We start from the raw sequence: 21,702 nt of genomic DNA, 5'->3' as shown, positions 1-21,702 counted from the left end.
ACCGGCCGAACTTTTCAATTAATTTAATTTCTTAAACCAATCATATTTTTCCAGACGCTTGTGTACAGCTTTTCCACAGACATACAATTCAATTTTGCTATCCTCCGAGTTGTCGGAATTTGCATCATCCATGGTGACGTCATTTTCATTACGGCGTTGTTGATGGAGTGCAAAGTCAAATGCAATGATAGAATGCAACAAAAACAAACAGCCACAATAGAGAGCAGCAATGCTTTGGGCTTTTGAATATTTAAAAAATGGATGGGGTTCTTCTTTTTCGTCGTGCTCGTCTTGGCGTGATATTAAATATGTCAGGTAGAAATCTTTCTCGGCATGAAACATACTGTCCACAGAAACTGCTATAAAACATACAGCAGCAAGTAGATTAATGCCACCCTCCCACCATGGGTGAACACTTTCGGATTCCTGTAGGCAAATGGCCAAACAACCATACATAGCCATCAATGTAAATCCACCGAATATACAACAATAGGTATAGTGCGTTTGTACAAAATCCACATTGAGAAAACCACTGGTATGATATCCAAGGCAGATTAGACCCAGAATAATTTCCATTATTTTGAAGAGAAAGTTGACCTTCTGCATTTTCTTTGTTTAAAAAATGTTATTCTCTATTTGAAAGAACATTTAAATTACGTTTCGTTTGGGTGTTGCCAACCTAAACATATACTACATGGTTGGCAACACGACGAAATGTGAGGCCAACGCCATCTGTTACATAGATAAATAGAAAATCCAAAGTAAACAAAAGAGCGCAATTTAATTGTGACAATTTGACGATAGGTGTCGTTGGCATAGACAAATGAAAATATAGACGAAGGAATGCTCTACCGCTTATCATCGAAAAAATTCGAATCCGTGGATGATAGACGACGTTTCAGTGAGAAAAAGTTAAAAATGTAAGTAACGCGATGACGAATAACACGGGTACAGTCAAGTGAAATTCTTGAAAAAACGGTGAAATGTGTTTTCGAAGTCGAGTAGGTCGACCGCCTAAATTAGCATGTTGAATATGCAAAATCATACTAACTTTCCGTATTTAGCTTCTTCAGAAAACGAATTTTTTTTCGGTTTGGCCATGTAGGTCCACGTTTTGGTATAGCCCGGTATTTTGGTGATTTTAGCGACATTATTCACCGGAATTGTTTCAAATTTGGTATTCGAAGTTTGTAATGAATACTACAGCCTATGACTGAAAATTGTCTGTGCAGGTCTACGTCTTCGTATAGCCCCCATATAATGGTACCTCCCTATATTCGGTATTATGATGATTTAAGCGACATTATTCACTGGAATTGTTTCGAACTTGGTATTCGAAGTTTGTAATGAATACTACAGCCTATGACAGAAAATTGTCTGTGCAGGTCCTAGTCTTCGTATAGCCCCCATTAACGGTACCTCCTGATATTCGGTATTTTTATGGTTTTAGCGGCATTATTCACCGGGATTGCTTCAAATTTGGTATTCGAAGTTTGTAATGAATACTACAGCCTAAGACAGAAAATTGTCTGTGCAGGTCCACGTCTTCGTATAGCCCCATATAACGTTACCTCCCGATATTCGGTATTTTGATGATTTTAGCGACATTATTCATCCGAATTGTTTCAAATTTGGTATTCGAAGTTCGTAATGAATACTACAGCCACTACAGTCCACGTCTTCGTATATTATTTCAAGTTTCGTATTTGAATATTGTAATGGATTATGACAAAAGTTGCCTATGTCGTCGTATAGACGCTTATATAACGGCTACATTTGACATTTTAAAGATTTTAAAAGAATTTTTAACGGATTTTAATTTTTTTGAAAATGGTCAAATTCATTCCAAATGATGGAGGGGTAGGTAATCACAGTTCGGCCCGGCTGAACTTACAGCTTTTTTACTTGATCAGGTACTACCAAATGGTACAAAATGAAATAAAAAAAAAACCAATCCATATACATATACCTCTGTCTGCTATATTTATTTCAATTTTTCTTAATACGAGAATATGGGTTGTCATCATCATCAACATTTTTGTTCTTTACTAAAAATGTAGAATCTACCTTTGCTTTTTGTTTTAGAAAAATAAATCGTCTTTGAAGGGAAATAAAATATAAAGTAAATAGTTTTTAGTTGATGTGTGTGTTTGTGTGGGTGTATTTGTATGGGTGCTAGTGGTAAATATGTAATGGTTATGTACATGAAACATGTTTTTTTTTCATTTTCTTGCATCTATTACAAAACTCTAAAATAAGTTGTCATATTATCGACAATGTCTTTGAATTAACATTAATAAGGCATATGATAATAAAAGTAGTTATTTTTAAAAAATACATAGGTAATTATATAATGTTAATTATTATTATCATCATCATGTTGTTCTCGTTCTTGTGTCTGTGTGTATGTGTCTGTGTTGGTGTATGTAATTTTTTTTTGAATTTGTAAAAGACTGTACAAATAGTATTCTACATATCAACAACAAATAATGAATGTCGCGCTTTATCTTTTGTCTTTTTGCCTTCTTTACTACTACTATCCACTATTATTTTCACATAAAAAATAAACAACAAAAAAACCTATACCTAAAATGTGTATGTGTGTATACATATATGTATATATATAATATTCATTAATTAAAGACTAAACTATATTTTAGTACTGCTTCATTATTTTTATCTGTTTGTCTGTTTTTTTAGAGTGTCCATATTGATGATTGCCACATTATTGTTATTATTGTTATTGGTAGTAGTTGTAAGTTTATAATTTTTCGATTTTCATTACGACGTCTTCCGATAAAATCGTATGTCCTCTTTGAAAAAGTGTTGCTTGTTGTCTTCTCGTCAAGGAATACTCAAAGGCTTGAAATAAGCTCGACAGAAAATTGTCGCCGCGGATGGCGGTAAGTCCTGATTCCGATAATACATATTACATTCTTTCTCTGTGAGTTTATCGAAGACCGCAGCATATTCACGATGAAATGTGACCAAGTCCACATTGGAGCGTCCAATGGCGGTGAGAGCCAAAAACAATATATCCCGATATATTGAATGTGAACGATCCACACCACTGTGCTTTAGTTTGTGGCGTTCGTTTGCCAATTTTTTGACGGGCATCAACAGATCATTGCAACGTATGGCTGTGACAATTTGCTGGATAACACTGCAAAGTAGAGGAAGCAATTTTGTTTTAAAGTGGGAATAATTTATATATAATTTTTTATATACAGGCTGATATTAATAAACTGCAACAAAGTCAAGAGCCATAATTTTTAAATTTTTTTTAAATTTTATTGAATGAAAGCAAAGAATGTCGGAAATAGAATCAAATTTTACAATAAGTTTAGATTTGTTCGAAATGGTCACCTTTGGCACGAATTATGAGTCTTCAAACGGCCAATGAAACCGTCACACGCTGCCGTGATGTTGCTCTGGGTATTTTGGCCCATTCCCGGCGAATCGCTTGCTTGGGATGATCCTTTTGGTATTATTTAGTGCCAAAATTGCTTTCCAAAATACTCCAGACACAACCGTACAACGGATTGGGATCCGGAGATTTTGGTGGCTTCTGTGTCTGGAGTATTTTGAAAAGCAAAGTTGGCACTAAAAAATATCAAAGTGTCGATCATCTCAAGTAAACTCTTCGCCGGGAATGGCCCAAAATAGCGCAAAACAACATTCTAGCAGCGTGTGACAGTTTCATTGGCCGTTTGAAGACCATAATTCGTGCCAAAGATTACCAATCCGAACAAATCTAAGCTTATTCTAAATTTTGATGCTATTTCCGACATTTTTTGCTTTCATTCAATAAAATTAAAAAAAAAAATGTAAAAATTATGGCGTTGTTGCATTTTTTTTATCTCACCCTGTATATAATAAGAATCATATTAGGCCCAATTACGTAAAAATATAATAGTCTCCAAAAACGGAAGGTATTATAGATTAATTTCAATTACTTTTTAAAAATATTTCATCGCTTACAGAATGTACTTACTTCTTATTCAGCTGAGCCTGATCGGTGAGCAAAGCTTTTATCAATGGACTTGTGGTTGGCGTTTGCCTATGCAAAATATACATAGGCAAACCTGCCTCACTGTGCAACTGTAAGTTATCCCACAGGCATTGAATTTTAACATGTTTCACTTTGCTAAGCGGGTCAATATTGCCATCATCCTAAACAAAATAATCGATATATATATATATATATATATTAATCTCAATTCTATAGAAATGCATCAAATCACAATAACCTACCGAGGGTGGACAACATAAATCGGGTAAATGGGTTTTACTTTCGATACGTTCCATAATCCACAATAAATTCCAATAGACAATTTTATGTTCTTCCACGAAATTGGCTTTAAGCAATGCAAGGTCTCCTTCTTGGGTCAAAATATTTTCCAAATACTTGCGCAAGACCAGGGGGTTTAAATAGGGCACATTTGTTTCGATAACTTTTTCGTCAGTTTTGCTGGCATCTTGGACAATGATGCGCACACTTAAATTGGGGACGGTTGGTTTGTTACACGCATGGCAAGTTGTATTCAAATTTGAATCTTCGGCCGACCAGCCAGACATAATCTCTTCGTCGTACAGCAGAACTGAGCAGTTGTGGCATTGGGAACATGATGTCATTTGTATCAACACATCGCAATCCCTAGAATCTTCCAGACCCTGGGGAGCAAGGAGAAATAGTAAATGACATAAATAAATTCAACAATTGACCAGAACTTACATCTTCCGGAGGTGTATAAAGATTTTCGGGCAATGAAAGCAGAGCTGTATTTAAATTCATTGTCGAAGTGTTCTCCCCCAGAGGTACCAAATTATTGTAGCTGGATTTACGCGATTCACTTAAACGGCTCCATGGATGTTCTAAATCACTTGAAACTCTACGTATTTTCAAAGTACCATCTTCGTGGGCAATCATATCCTCTTCACTGACTCCACTGTCTATGTAGTTTTGTGCTGAGCCGCTGGACTTGACCGGTGTGGTATTGGCCGATATGGCACCTTTAATTTCATCAAATTTTCGAGTAATGGAAGTGGCGGCATGTTTAATGCTGCTCAAACTTCCCTGGATAATTTCATTTGATTTTTTGCCAGTAAAATTTGGACTGGAAGACATATGGTTTTTAAAAATTAAATAATCAATGCAATTTATTAAAAAATAGATATTTTACTAAACTAATTGGCAGTTACTAAATAATACAACACAAAAGCAAAATGTAAGGTGTATAAATTAGTGACAAAACACATTACATAGATATTTTTTTAATAGTACCCACCACCACCAAGATATATTGAATTCGTATAAAACACACACAACGAAATCAAAAAAAAAGACCTTTGTCTCGTTGCATTTTGATTTCTTTTTTTTCTAAGAATTTGCTGCTCTTCACACACTTACCTCATATTTTGAGCAATATTTTCAATAATATTGGTGGGCAATTTCAAGTCTTTCTTAAAGGTGGACATGCGTGCAGGTGAATAACGTCTACGAAAACATTTTACAATTGGACAGGTGTATAGAAAAACAAAAAATATACATCAATGAAATTGAATGATGGAAATCATAGAATAAACTTAATTCAAAACAATAATAATGGAACCAAACATGAATATCGCGTAGCTTGGAAATTATAGTTACAAAATTGATTCTTGTAAGCTACAAAAAAGATCAATACATATAATTTTCCAAAAAAAAAAACCTAGCTTAAATCGCCGCAAGGTGGGACACATAAATTTTGGGTTTTCTTGAGCTGGAATTAACGACTCCCCACTGGTTTGAAATGAACTTTTTCCCAAAATATATAGCTTCTTAAATCAGTACTATCAGTCACTAGTTTGATAGGAGAATGAACCATATCACAACAAAATTTACAATAGGCCCAATTACGATTTTTGTTGTTGTAGCAGTAGTACATGCAAGTGTTCTTCTGATCTCTTTCCAGCTCCAGGTTTAAAAATTCGGCTACTTTAATGGGCTGTAGCCAGAGATCTTCTAAAGTGATTTGGGTAGGTTTGGCTGTGCAATTAAAGAGGTGACGCGTATGTATGTCACTCAGACCTGCCTGATAGGCTTCTTGATCTAGAGGTTCTCTCTTGTAACGTTGGACCTCCCTCTCTATCGTGAATGTCGTTCCTGACACGCCTGGGTGGGGGAGATTTATCCACTATATGATGGTTGGGATGACTCTCACGGTAACACCTAAGCAGGTACTGCAACGAAAGCATATGATTATGCTGACGTAAGGGAAGGACTTTCGCCTTCTCATGTAGATTTCCACTGGTGTCATGAGAAGGCACCCAGTCCACTGAGTAGCACTAGTGTTCGCAGCCGGCAGCACTTGGGGTGCGGACAAGAAAACCTTGTTGACCTCTTATAACGTGATAGGTCAACAAGGTTTTTTTGTCCGCACCCCAAGTGCTGCCGACTAACGCCTTGAGGACCTTGTTCCTACTTTTCATCTTGTCGCAGATGACTTGAACATGCAGTCGATTGTGACCCCTAGAATCTTGGGGTAGTTCGTGGTCGGTATAAAATTCCCCTCGACCTACACATTCACTTGCGTTCATATCTCCGCAGACCATATGGTAAAGAGTGTGGCCGTTGATTTCGTGGCTGATATTTTCATATTCCTCGCGTGGAAGTATGCGACAAGCACCGTGAGATAGGGGTTCAGCCTTTCACATATGTCATCGACCACTGGACCCGACGCCATGATCGTACAATCATCATCATTTCGGTTGTCGTTTCTATAGTCGTCTTATAGTGCAAGTCACCATCGCCGTTGCTTAGATTCGAAAATGGTATTATGGTAAGGCATAGAAGCGACATAGACAGTTTAAAAACAAAAGATGGCAAAACAGTAAGTTCGGCTGGGGCGAATTTTGAATAACTTCTTCCACCATTTGGAACAAATTTGGAAATTTTCAAAAAAAAAAAAAAAAAAAACATTCGCCCAAAATTCTGTTAAAATCTTAAAAATACCGTTGTATCGACAATCTTAATAGCAATCATTCATCGCTATCTACAAAAAAACGACAACACTAATGCCGTTATTGTCGCCTCGACTTCATTTTGCGATGACGAAGACAACGGCAGCCGATTTATAAAATCAACTTCCTTACAATTTAAAAACAATCCTAAGGTTCCATTTCTAATTCTCACTTCAATTAACTTTAAATGATTGGAATAATAGCGCTCTTTGGTTCAAGAAACATCAATAATATCAATATATCCAATTTGTCATGTCCCACTGTACGTCGAGCAATAACTTGATTATATCGTTTCTGTAAACATACCCAAAATTAATTTTAAACGATGATCCCAAATTTGCCAAACTGGATGTAACACTTGATCCAGGCATTGTTTCGGAACGGTGCATTTTATTCAATTGTGTCGATTCGTCAAACGTGGCGCTGCGTTGGCCCTTAAACAGTATTGGCTTATCGCTGTATAAAGTGTTATTGTTATAAGAAGTATTCATATCGGACGTTTGATCCTGTTGTGTGGACGTTGTTACGGTGTTAATAGGAATGGACGGTTGTTCATCTTCATTGAGGGCACCCAGGGGATCATTTTGTGTGACGGGAGTTCTTGGCGATATTCTGAATTGAAATAATTAACACATATTAAAAAGTTACAAGAATAGGATACAAGGCGAATTACATACTTTGTTGGACTTTGCAATATGTGATCTGTTCCCCCGGGTACAGTTTCTCCATCATGATCAGCCAAGTCCTCCTGAGAACTGACCGCATCTTTACACGCATGCTCATCATCATCTTCTTCTTCGTCGCCATCACCAATGTTCATTATTTTCTTGGTGTTGGTTTCGGTAAGTGTATGTTGTCTTTGAAGTTTATTGAGTAGAGCTGCATCACCAGCAAAACTTTCCGGTGTTGGCTGATTTGCCATATCTCCAACAGTTGTATTGTGAGCATTACCTGATGGATACTTGGCTTCACCTGGTATTAACAGACCGGCACTCGATATTACATCATCGGTAGCATCCTGCGACCCAACTGATTGCCTCACAATACTACCCAATTTCGATCGTAGCTTATCGAAAGCAGAAAAATCTAAGAAATTAACACCATAACCATCTCCCATTCCGGCAATATGTTGTGATGAATTCGATGACACTAAGCTGGTACGTGATGCCCCATCCACGGTCTCCAAGGTGCTCAAATTGTTGTCACACGAAGCAGAGAGAGGCTTCTTCGAAGCCCTCAACTTTCCAGCTCGTTTAAAGTGGGCAGCACCCAAAACCACGTTTTTAATACGATTCCAGCGTAATTGACTTTGAGTCGTGCTGTCGCTGGGCCACTCAGATTCTAAAACACAACGATTGTAGAAACCATAGGTTAAAGCATTCGGTTGAACACCCGATCTCTTCATAAGATAATGTAGGCGTACGGCCAATACTGGCATATTATAAGTACCGCATAACTGCATCATAATACGATAGCAGAATTCATCACAATTGATCTTGATTTTGCTGGCCTTAAGCAACATATTGTAGGCGGATCTTAATGTCTCGTGTTCTTTGCCTGCTCGACGGGTATCCAATACCATGGCAGGCAATATGAGGAAATACAATGAATAACATGTAGCCAGTAAATATTTTGACCACAGTTCAGGATGACTTTGACATCGACGTGCTAACTTTTGGGAAAGTTTTATTTCATGTTTGGTTCGACGAGCAATGGGCGAACCAGGTGCTAAACATCCATTTATTTGTTGCTGTATTAGCTGATTTAGAGCCGTTTTGGCTGGGGATTTTAAGAGGCTGGGATTTAAAGTAAAGCTATCATAGTTATAGACGGGTTCAGGAACATTTGAATCTAATAAATGGTAAATAAAAAAAGGAAAAATAAGAAATCAATATAGTGTTCATTATTCATTGCGAATACCTTTAGAGGGGCCAACAATATCTGGAGGAAATATATATTTTGTGCGTTCACTACTCTGGCCAGTTTCCCATTCGACCAAACGCACATCCGACGGAGTCTCATCATATGAGCCCACCTTCTCGGCACATTCATCAAAAAACGTGAGACCATGATCGCCATCAGAGACAAATGACCGCTCCTCAATGAAGCGTATAAACATTTGGGTTTTCATTAACAATTCAAAAAATTTATGATAAGCCTGTGAAGAAAAAGAACAATACCCTTATTTAAAATTGTATTTGCCAAAGATTATGCAAATGTCCAACAAACCTTATCTCTGGAACGTAGAAAAGCTTTCAATTGAAATAAGGCACTGGGGTCAGTGGCACCAACGGTTGGTGCTTTAGAAATGGGTACCAGATAATCGCGATAGCCACGTAATATCGATGCCATAAAAAGCAAAAATGCTTCCTGTATACGTTGCTCCAAATGTTGCTGCATTAAAATATCATCGGTAATGAAGCTAATATGTTCAGCGACAATCATTAATTATATCTAGTTACCTCACGTCTCCGCCTTCTTAGGTCACGATCCAGACTATTATTACTGTCTACATTCAGTGGTTTCATTGCCTCAAGGCTGTCCAGAGTTTGGCTTAATATTCGAGCCGCTCGTTTGGGTAGAAGTTTGGTGGTAAGATGCTTTTGCGATTCACACAGCTAAGGACGAAGATAAAAAAAATGATTATCTTCTGAGCGGATGGTATTCAAAGAAAATACTTACACTTATAGTATTTGTATCCAAATCGATACAAGTCACATCTGTAGGTGGTTCATACAGATCAAAGAATCGAGAATCTACACCAATTAAGTAGGGAACTGGTGCATGCAGTACCTCTGCCAAGCCAAGTGGACACAAGGGAATATAGGGACATTGCCACTTAAATGGGAACAGAAGGGAAACAATGGCTTCTGCAACGGCTGTTAATGTTGCTGGTCTAAAAAACGAAAAACATTCCACAATCAAATGAAGGGTTAGGGATTTATAAGCCACCAAAACTAACTGACCTCAACGAATGAATGAGTATTTTTTGTTCCGTCAATGCCAATAACAGGACATGCAAACAGTTATCTGTACCCAAATTTTGCAGCAACATATGAAAACCGGCACCACTACGAGGCAATGGAGAGTCTTCCGGTTGGGTGAGCAGAATACGATCATTCGATTCACTCGATAACTAGATAAGAGTGGACATATTTACAAGGATATTAAAAGAGAAATTTATAAAATAATTACCTGTAAATGAATACTTGGAGCTGGAAAGGGTACCTCGTCCAATAGTTGTGTTATATAACGTTCAATGGGGATTGGCAAATTTTTCTCGTAAACGACCATACGCTAAAAAATGAAAAAAAGAACCATACATTTCGATAAATAATCATTCTTCTTAAGATAATTTTATCAAGATTTAAAAGAGATATATTCTAGAAGAGATTTGGGGTTTTCCGTTTTTAGTATTTAGGTTTCAGAACCAATTATTATAAATGTTTCCCATGCTTGCTTTACACGAAAACCTACGCCCACGTCTCAGCAATTGTAAGCACTTACGTGTAAGTATTTTAGCCATTTATCGAAGGTATCACCAAAGGGATAATGAGACAGCAAACATATGGCTTTTATGATATGCAAAGAATGATTTTGAGCAAATTCTTCATTCCAACCAAGTAATTCACGTTGTTGATCCGACAGCTTTGAATCACTTTAATAAAAATATGTGTTCGTTATAATATTATTTGAGTATGTTGGAAAGTAAGGTACTCACTCGAAATCCTCATAGAATGTCAGAGCCGAACCATAAACCTTGTATGTTCCATCGTTGACAGTCAATACGAATGTACTGAATACTGGCGCAGTTGGTCTACGTTTTTTATTCTTGCCAACATGTGGCCATGCCTCCAGGGAAGCACCCATTGGTAAACAGAATAGCGGTACACTTGGACACAAGTTCAATGGAAAATCGTTATGATCCACGGTTGGGTAACGGAGCAAAATTTCGGGTTGGTAACTGATGTGTTTTGGACGGTACATAGATTTTTTATAGCAGAGATAAACATCACTGCCCGTGAAGGCTTTATTAAGCGATTTGTATATCAAACAAAAGGCATGTGGAGGCTTTTCACCTTTACTGCGAACAATAACGCACAAATCCGTTACGACCAATTCGTTACATGGCATATCAGCGGGGGCACGGCGGTACGTTAAAAATGTTTTCGCCGATGAATTGTTAACATTTGCAATACGTCCACCGGGTGTTTCGGCCACAATTTCAGCATCTGACATGATGCGTTCATGCCCTTCGTACAAGACACCTGTTAATTACAACATATATACATTTACACACATTCTTATTTACGGCCATAAAAATAGTTTAATGCTTACCAATGTCCACTAAAGGCGGACGATCTTTACCGCGTCTGTAATAAATGAAACATTCTGTCGACCGCAAAGACCCAAAATTCAGATTGGCAGGCAGGCCGGTGGGTGTTGTTTCCAGCACTTCATAGCCATCTGGCACATCTTCGCCCAGCAGGGGAAAGAATACACCAATATCTGTAATGGGTTCTATAGAATTGGCAGCCCTCAAATGTTGGCCAGACTCTTTGAAATTGCTCTCCTGCAGCAATTGTGGATTTTCGGGCATTCCAGCCACCACAAAGTAATCAGCAATTCGACGTTCCTCCATGGCAACTTAAAAACAAAACAAAGGACACACAAACGTTTCACATATGTATCTATATACAATACGACTGCTCTGCTGTTGTTCTTTACTACAACACTCGGCGTATATTCTACTAGTGGGGCGCTTTACAACAAATGTTGATGAGACATGTAGACTACGATGATGAATTGTATAATGTCCTTGACAATCGACGAAAACACATGAATGACTGTTGAGAATAGTCGTCGGTCGTTGTGGTCACCGTCAACGGCTGGCTTACTGACAAGGAAATGGAGTTCTTTTAAAACAAGTTCTTCTTGTTTTCACACAGGGATCAAAATGAAGCCAGCTTTATCGAATCGATGATGATTCAATATTGAATTGTATTTGTTGAGCTCCTCCCTACTTTTCTCGTATTCAGCAAAAACTTTGATTCTTTGATGATTTGTGCAAAAAGCAGCTGCAGCGCTGCAACGCCTTGCCAATGTCTTTGAAGCTGCGTTACTAAGCTTTATAAATTTACAAATTTTATGCGTTTTTCTTCACTTGATATTTTTATAAAAACAATTTTTTAGGATTCGGTGGAATCGGTTAGTGATTACTCCGATTTTTAGCCAATGTAGGCACGGTACATATTCATGGGTAATGGGTACTGATTATGCATGTTGTCAGATAAATACAACACTGCGCCCTTAACAAACGAGTGCGAGCTGTCAGTTATATTTGAAATTTATTATGAGGTTGATTGTTTATTAACAACTCTACTTATTTGAATCATCGTCATATTCGTCTCCAGAGTCAGATGGGCCCATTTAGCCTTTCGGTTTTTTGATTCTCTAGACAGTCATTCTGCCATTATGAAAACGAAATCAGCGGAAAGAAAGCGAAAGAGGCGATACACAGCAACAGCTGATGAGCAGACAACAAAGCTAAACGATTTTTTCGACGGCGGCTGCTTATACATTGTAACAAAGATATATGAATGTTTCTAATTGGAAAATATTACAATTGAGTGAATTCAAAAAAATATGAATTTTAACAAAGTTTTTATTTGGTGATTCTAGGATATGCGGTAGACGGACGTACAAGACATTTTACCCTAGTGGAAAAGTTGAATGTATGTATACGCTACGTCTAATTTTAGGTAACGTGTTCACCTAGTGAACTAAGGGACGAGTGTCAAAGAAGCCGTTTAACTTGCTCACAGTACTAATTTCATTTAAAAGAAACTTGGCTTTTTTTCGAATAAAAATGAGGGTTGACTTGATGTAATGACTTGATTAAGGGCATCTATAGCCACGATTGAAAATAAGTAGTGGAAGTTTTAATTTTTTTTTTTTTCTAAAAAAGAAAACATGTTTATTCATACATTTTAGAAATTCATATATGAGGTTAAAATGAATTATATAACTAAATACTTTACAGTAATAAATTATGAACACAAACTGACTCGATAAAGGGGAAAAGTTTAAAATAAATTAAGATTTTTAAATATGGAATTATTTTATATAAAAATAAAAAGTTCAACTATTTATAATAAAGACCCTTCCAGGGAAAAAGTGTACATAAAAAGGTAAAGCTATGCATTAATCCGACTAATTAATGCCAAAATGGAGGAAGACAATTTGTGCCGGTGTTCTGTGAACTTAAATACGTTAATGGACAGTGAGATGATACCACACCTGACGGTGGTGGGTTTTGTAGTAATATGGTATTGTTATTAAGATTTGCGACTGCTACTTGTTGTGGCACATTATAGCTCAATAGACACGGCAAGGCACTGGGAATATAATCAGGAGGCGTCGTCAAGGCAGGGAGAGTTGTAAATATTTGTTGCTGTGAAACAGGATTGTAGTATATCAATGCATTCTTGGTCTCTTCTGCGGTGTTTATACATTTTGAAGTATCTTCATAAACGTTATATGATGACCAGGCCGATTGACATTTGCTTTCAAGCAAGTTTTCCATAGCAATACATTTTAATTTTGGTTTGTTATTTTGAATGTCTTTACTATTTCGCAATTCTTTTTCAAAGTTTTCCACAACAACATCATCCTCGTCCAAGAGCATTACGTCATCGGCATGACTTTCACTACACCTGCCCGAGTCAAAAAGTTCCTCCTTTACAATAAAGTCTGCAGCACTTCGACGATTATTTCCTATTTGTATTTTAAAATTTCTTATAGAAATTAACGTAATTTCATGTTCCGACAACAATTCACAACGAATTTTAATTTTAGTATCAGCATGATGTTCCTTAAAGTGTTCCGTGGCATATTTAATTGATTCCATTTGATTTTGACAGTATTCGCAGTAATAATTTAAAACGAATTTGTGATAATTCTTTAGATGTAAAATGAAAAGTCCTGCTTCCATATTTCTCTCTTCACAACAAAAACAATTGGTCATGGTGGCGAAGGATATGTGATCAGTGGCAAAGACCAAAGCGAGGTTAAGATACAAATTCTGATCTTTCTGACGTTCAATGTTTATCACATGGGCATCTCGACGGGCATGATTAGCCTTTATATGTTCGCTAAGCTGCAACTGGGAACCGAAGGCTTTGCAGCACACACCACATATACTAAGTTTTGAAACTGAGCACAACTCAATGGCACATTCGTCTACCCAGGATGGCATTACGCGTTCATAGTCAATCAACCATTCTTTTTTTAATTTCGTCGATTCTTTCAATTCGATTTGCTTGATGCCATCCTCCAAACGACTCAGGCAATTTATTAGAAACTCTGAAGGTCCCAATACCAGGTTCGATTGTATGGCAATGTGATAGGCGTAATTAAAATTAAAACGAACTTTTTCACAATGCACTTCACTGCCATGCTGGTCTTGTACATGTTTATGTATCTCCTGGTAACTAGGAAACGTTGAAATGCAATGATAACAAACATAAGTGTGACGGCGATGTTCTTCAAAATGTCTTTCATAGTCAGGCAAGGCCCTTAAGGTTGAACCATTTTCATTTGGGCAATGTGGACACTCACACTCCAAGCACATGTGACGCAGACGCATATGCCTTAGCCACATATCAAAGGTGGAAAAGAAACGAGCACACGTTTGTATCGGACAATGATAGAGACAATCTGGAGCAATACCGGTATTCCGTGTTAGCTTATTTAGTCGTATTTTCAGGGTTTCTTCCTGTAGCTTAAGAATCTCTTCAATGTTTGGTTTGACATCAGCTGCTGAATCTTGTGAGCCAGCAGTATTACTCTTAACATCAACTACTGGAATCTTTTCGGATACATCCACTAATTTTAAATTAGTAACTACATCCTAAAATCAATGAATAAACAAGTTTTGATAAAAACATCAGGCATACAAATTCTATAAATATAATTTTTAAATAGATATTTAATTTGAATTTCCCTAAGAATATATTGTGAAGAATTTTAGAGTTAAGATGATAGTAAATTTTGTATGAAATGTATTTAGGATTTCTTTTCAAAGATTTATAGTTTGGTGTATTTTTAAAAAAATAAATGAATTCTCAATGATTGTAGAGCTAAGCTAAGGTAAGAGTTGTGGACTTTTTGAGAGTTAATTTCAAGGATAGTTAGAGATTAGGTCTTCCATTTTGAGTATATTTTTTCAAGGATTTTGAGAGCAAAGATGACATTTTTTTAAGATTTAAAAATATGAAAAAAAAAAATTTGGTATTTGAATTTCGTAATGGATACTACAGCCTATGAAAGGTCCATTTTGGTATAGCTCCCATATTATGGTACCTCCCTATATTCGGTATTTTGATGATTTTAACTACATTATTCACCGATTTTTTCAATGGCTTATGACAAAAGTGGCCTATGCATGTCCACGTCTTCGTATAGACTCCAATATAATGGCTATATATTCGGTATTTTCTAAGATTTTAACAAAATTTTTATCGAATGTTATTTTTTTGAATATTTCCAAATTCCTTCCAATTGTGAAGGGTATTCAAAGTTTGGCCCGGCCGAACTAACTGCTTGTTTACTTGTTAATTTTTCAAGGGATGCACAATAGAGCAGTCAATTACCTCATTGAGATTTACAACAATCTCATTATGATCGCATAAAAATGGAAATTCTTCGGGATGTTGAAGGGCTAAGTGTTTCCTCATGACATTTCTATCTTCATTTGTATGTGTCGGACAATATATGCATGAATAATATTCCAAGATTTTTGTAATACTGATGTTATGGACCACAGCCAGGTGATGTTCCAATAGGTTTGAATGGTAGAAAGCTTCTTCATTACAGTCTGAAAGGTAATTATAATAACATATTTACAAAAATATTAAAGTTAGGTTTCGAAATATTATTAAATATAATTATATGGGCGCCTTTGCGCAAAGGAAATTAAAATTTACAACCGACAACACTTACATGCACACTCCACTTTTCCCACATTCTCTGATATCTTCTTCTTTAGATATTCCTGGTCGGGGGTAATTTCCATATCCAAACATTTATATACCACACACGTTGGGTGACTTGCATGCATTTCTGTTTGATGTATTGCTACATTGGAGGCATCACAACTGCGATAACAACAAATCGAACATTGAAATATTAAATTGTGATGATCTCGACTAATATGTTCCGCCAATTGATGTGGTGTCATCATACAGCTGGAACTATCTTGACTGCAATATGGACAACGGAGTAGTTGTTGGCCTTCCCTCTCCTTTGCTCCCTCCTCATTATCATCACAGTAATGTGCTTCTATGTGTTCGATATACTCGCCGCAGGAATTTGAGGAAAAATAACAATCATCTGCGAGGCATTTAAATAAACCAAAATATTGAATATTTTGGGGGTAATGGCGATATTGATGTACATGTAAATTGGAATTGGAGAATGTTGGCGCTATGAATTGTTCATCATAATTTGGTTCTGATTTGCATATATTCATAATAAAATCGTTAGGGGCAGGTTCCTCAAAGCTATATTCTTGTTTGGGGGTCATTGCAGTTGAATTTTCAGGACCAACAACTTTTGTGGGAAAGTCATGTATTGTGGTCATGGCAAGTTCGGGCATTGTCGTCGTTGTCTTTTGGATGCCCTCGTGCATTTCTTTAAGGGCTTCTTCTAAAGTGTGCAAAGACGAATTGTAGTTTTCTTCAGAAAATGGTTCATTTTGTACGGGAATGTTATCGCTCAGAATCCGGGGAGCAATCATTTCATCTTCCTCCTCGTTTTCTTCTTCTTCATCTTGTTTATCATCGTCCCCCGTACTGCCATTAGCCCGCAAGTTAGGTGCAGGAAAATCATCAGTCTCCTCACAGATCGCAGCCAATATACATTTGCCAACATTATCCGAAATGGCCTGTCGTGGATCATGGTGCTCCCTTTGATGTTTAAATATATTGGCCTCATTCAATTGTACAAAGTTGCAGATTTTACAATAATGCAGATATATGACCTTGGCATTGGCCGGATAACGATACATGACTTGTAAATATGCCGTACGACATAATTTCGAATGCGAAATATGCGATTGAATGTCGGCCTTAAAAGGTTTGGTAAAATTACATCCGGAACACTGATAGGCATATTCGCCAGTATGAGTGGCATAGTGATCGTAGAAATTTTGGAAACTGTCGATTAATTCCTCGTCACAAAATGGACAAACAACCGAAAAGCGTGACAAACGTTTATTGCGAATATTTGCTTGCAGCTCTTGAATAAAACGTATGTTTGAGGTGAGATCTTCAATGCGTGTCAAACTTAATCTTGATGTGTACGATTCGGTTTTGTGTTTCCGTATGTAGTGGTTAGTTAGATCCGCCGGTCTAGTAGTGCATAGGGCACACTTTCGTGTACTACCTGCTGTCATTTGTAAATCATTGTTGGGTTTTTTGGGTTTAGCAGACTTCGGCAGTGTTTCCGATGGTTGACGCGGTAACTTACGAGTTCCACATTGCACTAGCTGAACATTTAATATATCACTTGAGGAGATTTCATCTGGTCTATGAAGACTTCTTTCCGATCGTTTGTTGGCGGTAGTATAGCTCCTAATGTCACTTTCGGTTAGGCGTTTTAACAACAAAATTGGCTGATTTTGTACAATGGATTTGGTTGTTGAATTTTTCGTTTCCTTTAATGGGGGATTTTCGCAAGATTTGACTACTACCCGTGTGGAATCATCAATAGTTTTCCGGCGTTTTAGATTTTTTGTTTTGGATGGTTTTGGTTTCGAACTATCTTCCATAGTTTTACTCCTTTTATTGGGGACCTTTAAAACGGCGTCTTCAACATTTTTGGATGGATTTGTTTTTGAAGGTGTTTTGGCCTTGCTGCTTTTGGTACCTAATTTCTTTGGTGATATTTCATTATTTTCTGGAGTCATAGTTTCAGTTTCCAATTGCTTGATTATTTCTGTTCGGGCTTGAACACTTGACGGACGTTTTTTCACTACAAGAAAAGTATGGAATTTGAATTTTTGAATATGTTAAACATGAGGAATATTAGGCGTTATATAATATTTTGGAACAAATTGAGTTTAGCTTCAGCTGTACAATCAAAACGTGCCTAGTCGAAATAACGGTTTTAGACCCTAGGTCTCTTTGGACCAAATCCGTTTCAGGACATTTGGAGTCGATCTAGCGCACGATAATGAAGGGAGTATCCGATTTGGTCCAAACTTGGTACATCATAATATTTTTGTCAAACTTAGATCCTCACCCCCAAAAGGTCGAAATTTTCAAAAAAAAAAAAAAAATAAATAAATAAATTACAATCCGATTTTGCTCCAAATTTGCAAATCGTAATATTTGCATCAGTTCTAGGTCAGGTACGAAAATGGACAATATCGGTCCACTTCATCAAGTACCTCCCACACAAAGGGTCAAAATTTTGAATAATAACAACTCCCAAAAAATGTGATGTAAGGACTGGTATTAAATTCGGGCCCGATAGGAAATGGACAATATTGGCTCATTTCTTCGCATTACCTACTCCATAGAGGGTTGACAATTTAAATAATCATAACAGTAATCAAAATATGTTTAAATAATCGAACATTGGCTGAGGGTATACATCAGTCGACTAAACCGACCGATACTTTTTAACTTGTTTTTGTTATTTTTTTTTCAATTTGACTTACAATTTTGAATTGTATATTTTCTAATGTTTTTCTACACCCCCAACACTATGTGTTGATGGTATTGTATACAGGTCGCAATTATCGCCCGATCTTCACGAAATCTTTGCATGGGGTAGGATTAGGGCGATTGCCCTCGCCCAAAAACCTAAGGGTAACATCTGGGCGGGTCTCTAAGACATTATTTCAAAAACGAAATCTTCCAAAATGAATTTTGACATAAGGTAGCTTCCAATATATTGTAGTGTTGTAGGTTATCACATGGTCGGCTCCGCAGGCTATAGCCTTTTCTTATTTGTTTATTGTTAGAATTAATTACTAAGAACTTTCTACAATTGTGGGCGTTCAATACTGTACTTACCTGGTATTATATGATCTATTTCCTTCAAAATGCGCTCGAATTCTGACGATTTTTTGGACTTTAAAGACTCTTTGCTTTGGACCATACCATCCGATTTATTTTCTAACGAAGGTGATGATGGTTTGCATTTTTCAGGTGTATTGTTTTTAATATTCTCTTCGCATCTCCTCAACGTTGGCTCCTGGTCATTTGATGATAATTTGTTGCATTCTGAGTTTATATTTGAAACCCTTTCTTCTTTTCTACTCTTCAACAAATCCGTTTCATCCTTAGGAAATGATAAATTTTTGTTATTTAAAATTGCGTTGACAAATTCTACCCGATTAGATACATTCGTGCTTTGTCGACATTCCATCTCTCTTTTCGCCATTCTCTCCTCCTCCTCAGCTTTTCTCCGTTTATATTCGGCATAGGTAATGCTACTTTTAGTCAGACTAGGCCCCGTTTGTCTGTATGGTGTTCTATAACATGAATTTGGGGCAGTGGGTCGGTATGGGCGATCTTGAGTGCAATGCATTGGGAATTGATGCCGTGGTGAGTTATCAACATCAGGATAGGGATAATAATTGCAATGAGCTGATTGATTACAATATGGAAACTCAGTTGTTTTGTTTGTCAAACTTGTTATATCGATGCCTCCCGCAATTAACAATGGTGAGTTTTTATATTTATTCAATTCATTTCTTATTCGTGGATCGTTAAGATTGAGTTTTCGTTGATAGGCCATTCTTTGGAATTGTGAATAATATGTAGGGTAGTCTCCAATATACGTTTGCTGAGGAGTTATTGGTACATTTGATGGGACATTACATTGAGAAATGTGGGTTGCTGTATTTACATTCATTGATATTGACGGTGCTTCTGGACATGTCTCATCTGCATCCTGACGTTCGCTTGTGTTTTTTTGGAGAAGTGTAATTAATTGGTTAAGTAATTTTTCTATTTTGCCTTCTTTCTGTTCATCTTTGACGGGAGTTTTGTCCAACAATTCTTCGAAATTTGATGGTCTAGTGTTATTGGTTATTACATTGTTAGTTTTCGAAATCGTTTCTGGAGATTTGGGGCTTAGATTTTCCTTTGGACTTTCTGTGATATTCTCTGTCATTTCGGTCAAGAGAATGTCATTGTCTTCTTCAACAATTAGACAATTTTCTTTACTAGGTGATGGATGATTTTTACCCAAACTAACATGATTGTAATTGGTTATAAGCGGTTCTACTTTATTGGAGAGTTCATCATCACTAGAATCCAATGATATGGTATCTGGTTCCCTTTTGAAAATCTGTTTCCTTTCCCTCCTCTCAAAAAGATCATCGTTTTGTTCACGTCTATGAAATAATATTTCCTTCGTATTGTTATAATTTTTATCTTCAGATGATAATCTGTCGATTTGCTTCAGTAATTTGGAAGCATCATCGTCCAAGGCACGTAAGCCCTTTTTGGAAGATACTCCTTCTGATTTTTTGTGGTCGTTTGCATTAATGCCTTTTGCAATATATTCTCTATCGGATTTCTTTTTGCATTCTTTGGACTTTGGTTTTGTGGGGTAGGACACATAAACAATTTCTAAATCATCATCATTATTCTTTTCTTTTGATGAGTTTGCTTCGTCGTCGGAACAAAGATCAACATACTGGTGACAGGCCTCATTTCGAAAAATGTCTAAAATTTTTGGAGGAATTTTCTATAATGGAAAAGCAAATGATTTTTGTGTTCAGAATTAGATAGTTTCGCCTAAGATTCTTTTAATGACATAATCTGAATTGATGACCGCTCACATTGTATCAGTAGTTCAAAATATTCATTTGATAATTTCTTCTTAACTTTAGACCTTTAATCTATACGTGCCATTTGACATACATCGAATGCTTCTACAGCATCTTTTTGGATGATTTTTTTTGTGATTGACCCTAAGAGTCACATAACAAAAGCAGTTTCATGCCAATCAATTAAGATATCAAGATAGAGACCTTGAAGTAAGGAAAATCCGAAGTACAGGGTGAGATAAATAAAAAAACTGCAACCAACTTCAGAATGCTGTCATCTCAGCCACTCGTCCGACAGCTATTAAAATTGTTCCAGTGGCAGTTCATTTTATCGTTTACCAGCGTACAAAAGCATTTTGGTGAGCATTTTCCAGAAAAAAAAAGTTATTTGCGATGGAATTCAAGCGTGATTTCTTTATATTTGGCTGGAAAACCGCAAGAGCACTCCAGCTTTTAAATGTGAATAAATCTTTTGTGTCTCGTACCATAATGAAGCGACTTGATCGAAACCCGCGTCGCAGTGGCCGAAAATGGCTCGTGAGCTGAACACATTTTATTCGGCAAGTATCGAAAAAATGAGCTCGGGTTAAAGCCATTGAAATTCCAAAAAGTGCAATAACTTACACCGCAACAGAAAGAAAATATTCTCAAAAGAGCTAAAGAGTTGCATCGCTTGGCCGAAAGTGGTCAACTGCCAAACTGCAGTATTCTCCAATGAGAAAACATTCGTTGTCCAGCAGTTTGTAAACAAACAAAATCATCGTGTTTAATTGCCAAAGGGGTCAGCTGAAAATGTGCACTTTCTGTTGGCCATCAGAAATCAAGCGCCGGTCATGGTGATGGTGTGGGCC

General features: G+C 36.8%; 3 protein-coding genes across 6 annotated transcripts in view; all 3 read right to left on the bottom strand.

The window, feature by feature from the left end:
• Nucleotides 1–18: 18 nt before the first annotated feature.
• On the bottom strand, nt 19–741 carry LOC101889981 (uncharacterized). Its single transcript, XM_005182785.4, has one exon. It carries the CDS (start codon nt 604–606, stop codon nt 19–21), a length of 588 nt encoding a protein of 195 aa, XP_005182842.2. The 5' UTR covers nt 607–741.
• A 1,219-nt stretch (nt 742–1,960) lies between these two features.
• Nucleotides 1,961–12,229, bottom strand: LOC101901192 (DENN domain-containing protein Crag). 2 transcript variants are annotated; one of them, XM_005182763.4, is made up of 16 exons: nt 11,341–12,228; nt 10,724–11,270; nt 10,510–10,660; nt 10,198–10,299; nt 9,969–10,138; nt 9,685–9,898; nt 9,465–9,620; nt 9,232–9,396; nt 8,923–9,160; nt 7,680–8,853; nt 7,309–7,614; nt 5,411–5,497; nt 4,736–5,117; nt 4,255–4,674; nt 3,995–4,173; nt 1,961–3,163 (listed from the first exon to the last, which is right to left on the bottom strand). In XM_005182763.4, the coding sequence occupies exons 1-16, from the start codon at nt 11,642–11,644 to the stop codon at nt 2,845–2,847; spliced, it is 4,914 nt and encodes a 1,637-aa protein (XP_005182820.1). In that variant the 5' UTR covers nt 11,645–12,228; the 3' UTR covers nt 1,961–2,844. The 2 variants fall into 2 exon arrangements, with proteins under 2 accessions (XP_005182820.1, XP_005182822.1); XM_005182765.4 differs by lacking the exon at nt 5,411–5,497 and having other exon boundaries at nt 11,341–12,229.
• A 908-nt stretch (nt 12,230–13,137) lies between these two features.
• LOC105261763 (uncharacterized) overlaps nt 13,138–21,702 on the bottom strand; it is a 31,110-nt gene continuing 22,545 nt past the window's right edge. For all 3 annotated transcript variants that reach the window (XM_059121756.1, XM_059121755.1, XM_011293916.3), the window contains 4 exons: nt 19,086–20,769; nt 16,006–18,036; nt 15,657–15,880; nt 13,138–14,914 (listed from right to left, as the gene is read on the bottom strand). In XM_059121756.1, coding sequence (XP_058977739.1) covers nt 13,220–14,914; nt 15,657–15,880; nt 16,006–18,036; nt 19,086–20,769 — 5,634 coding nt within the window. In that variant the 3' untranslated portion in view covers nt 13,138–13,219. The remainder of the gene's footprint in view (nt 14,915–15,656; nt 15,881–16,005; nt 18,037–19,085; nt 20,770–21,702) is intronic.

This window comes from Musca domestica, unplaced genomic scaffold (genome assembly GCF_030504385.1).
Source record: "Musca domestica strain aabys unplaced genomic scaffold, Musca_domestica.polishedcontigs.V.1.1 2, whole genome shotgun sequence".
NCBI lineage: Eukaryota > Metazoa > Arthropoda > Insecta > Diptera > Muscidae > Musca > Musca domestica.
This window is presented reverse-complemented; position numbering and strand designations above follow the sequence as displayed.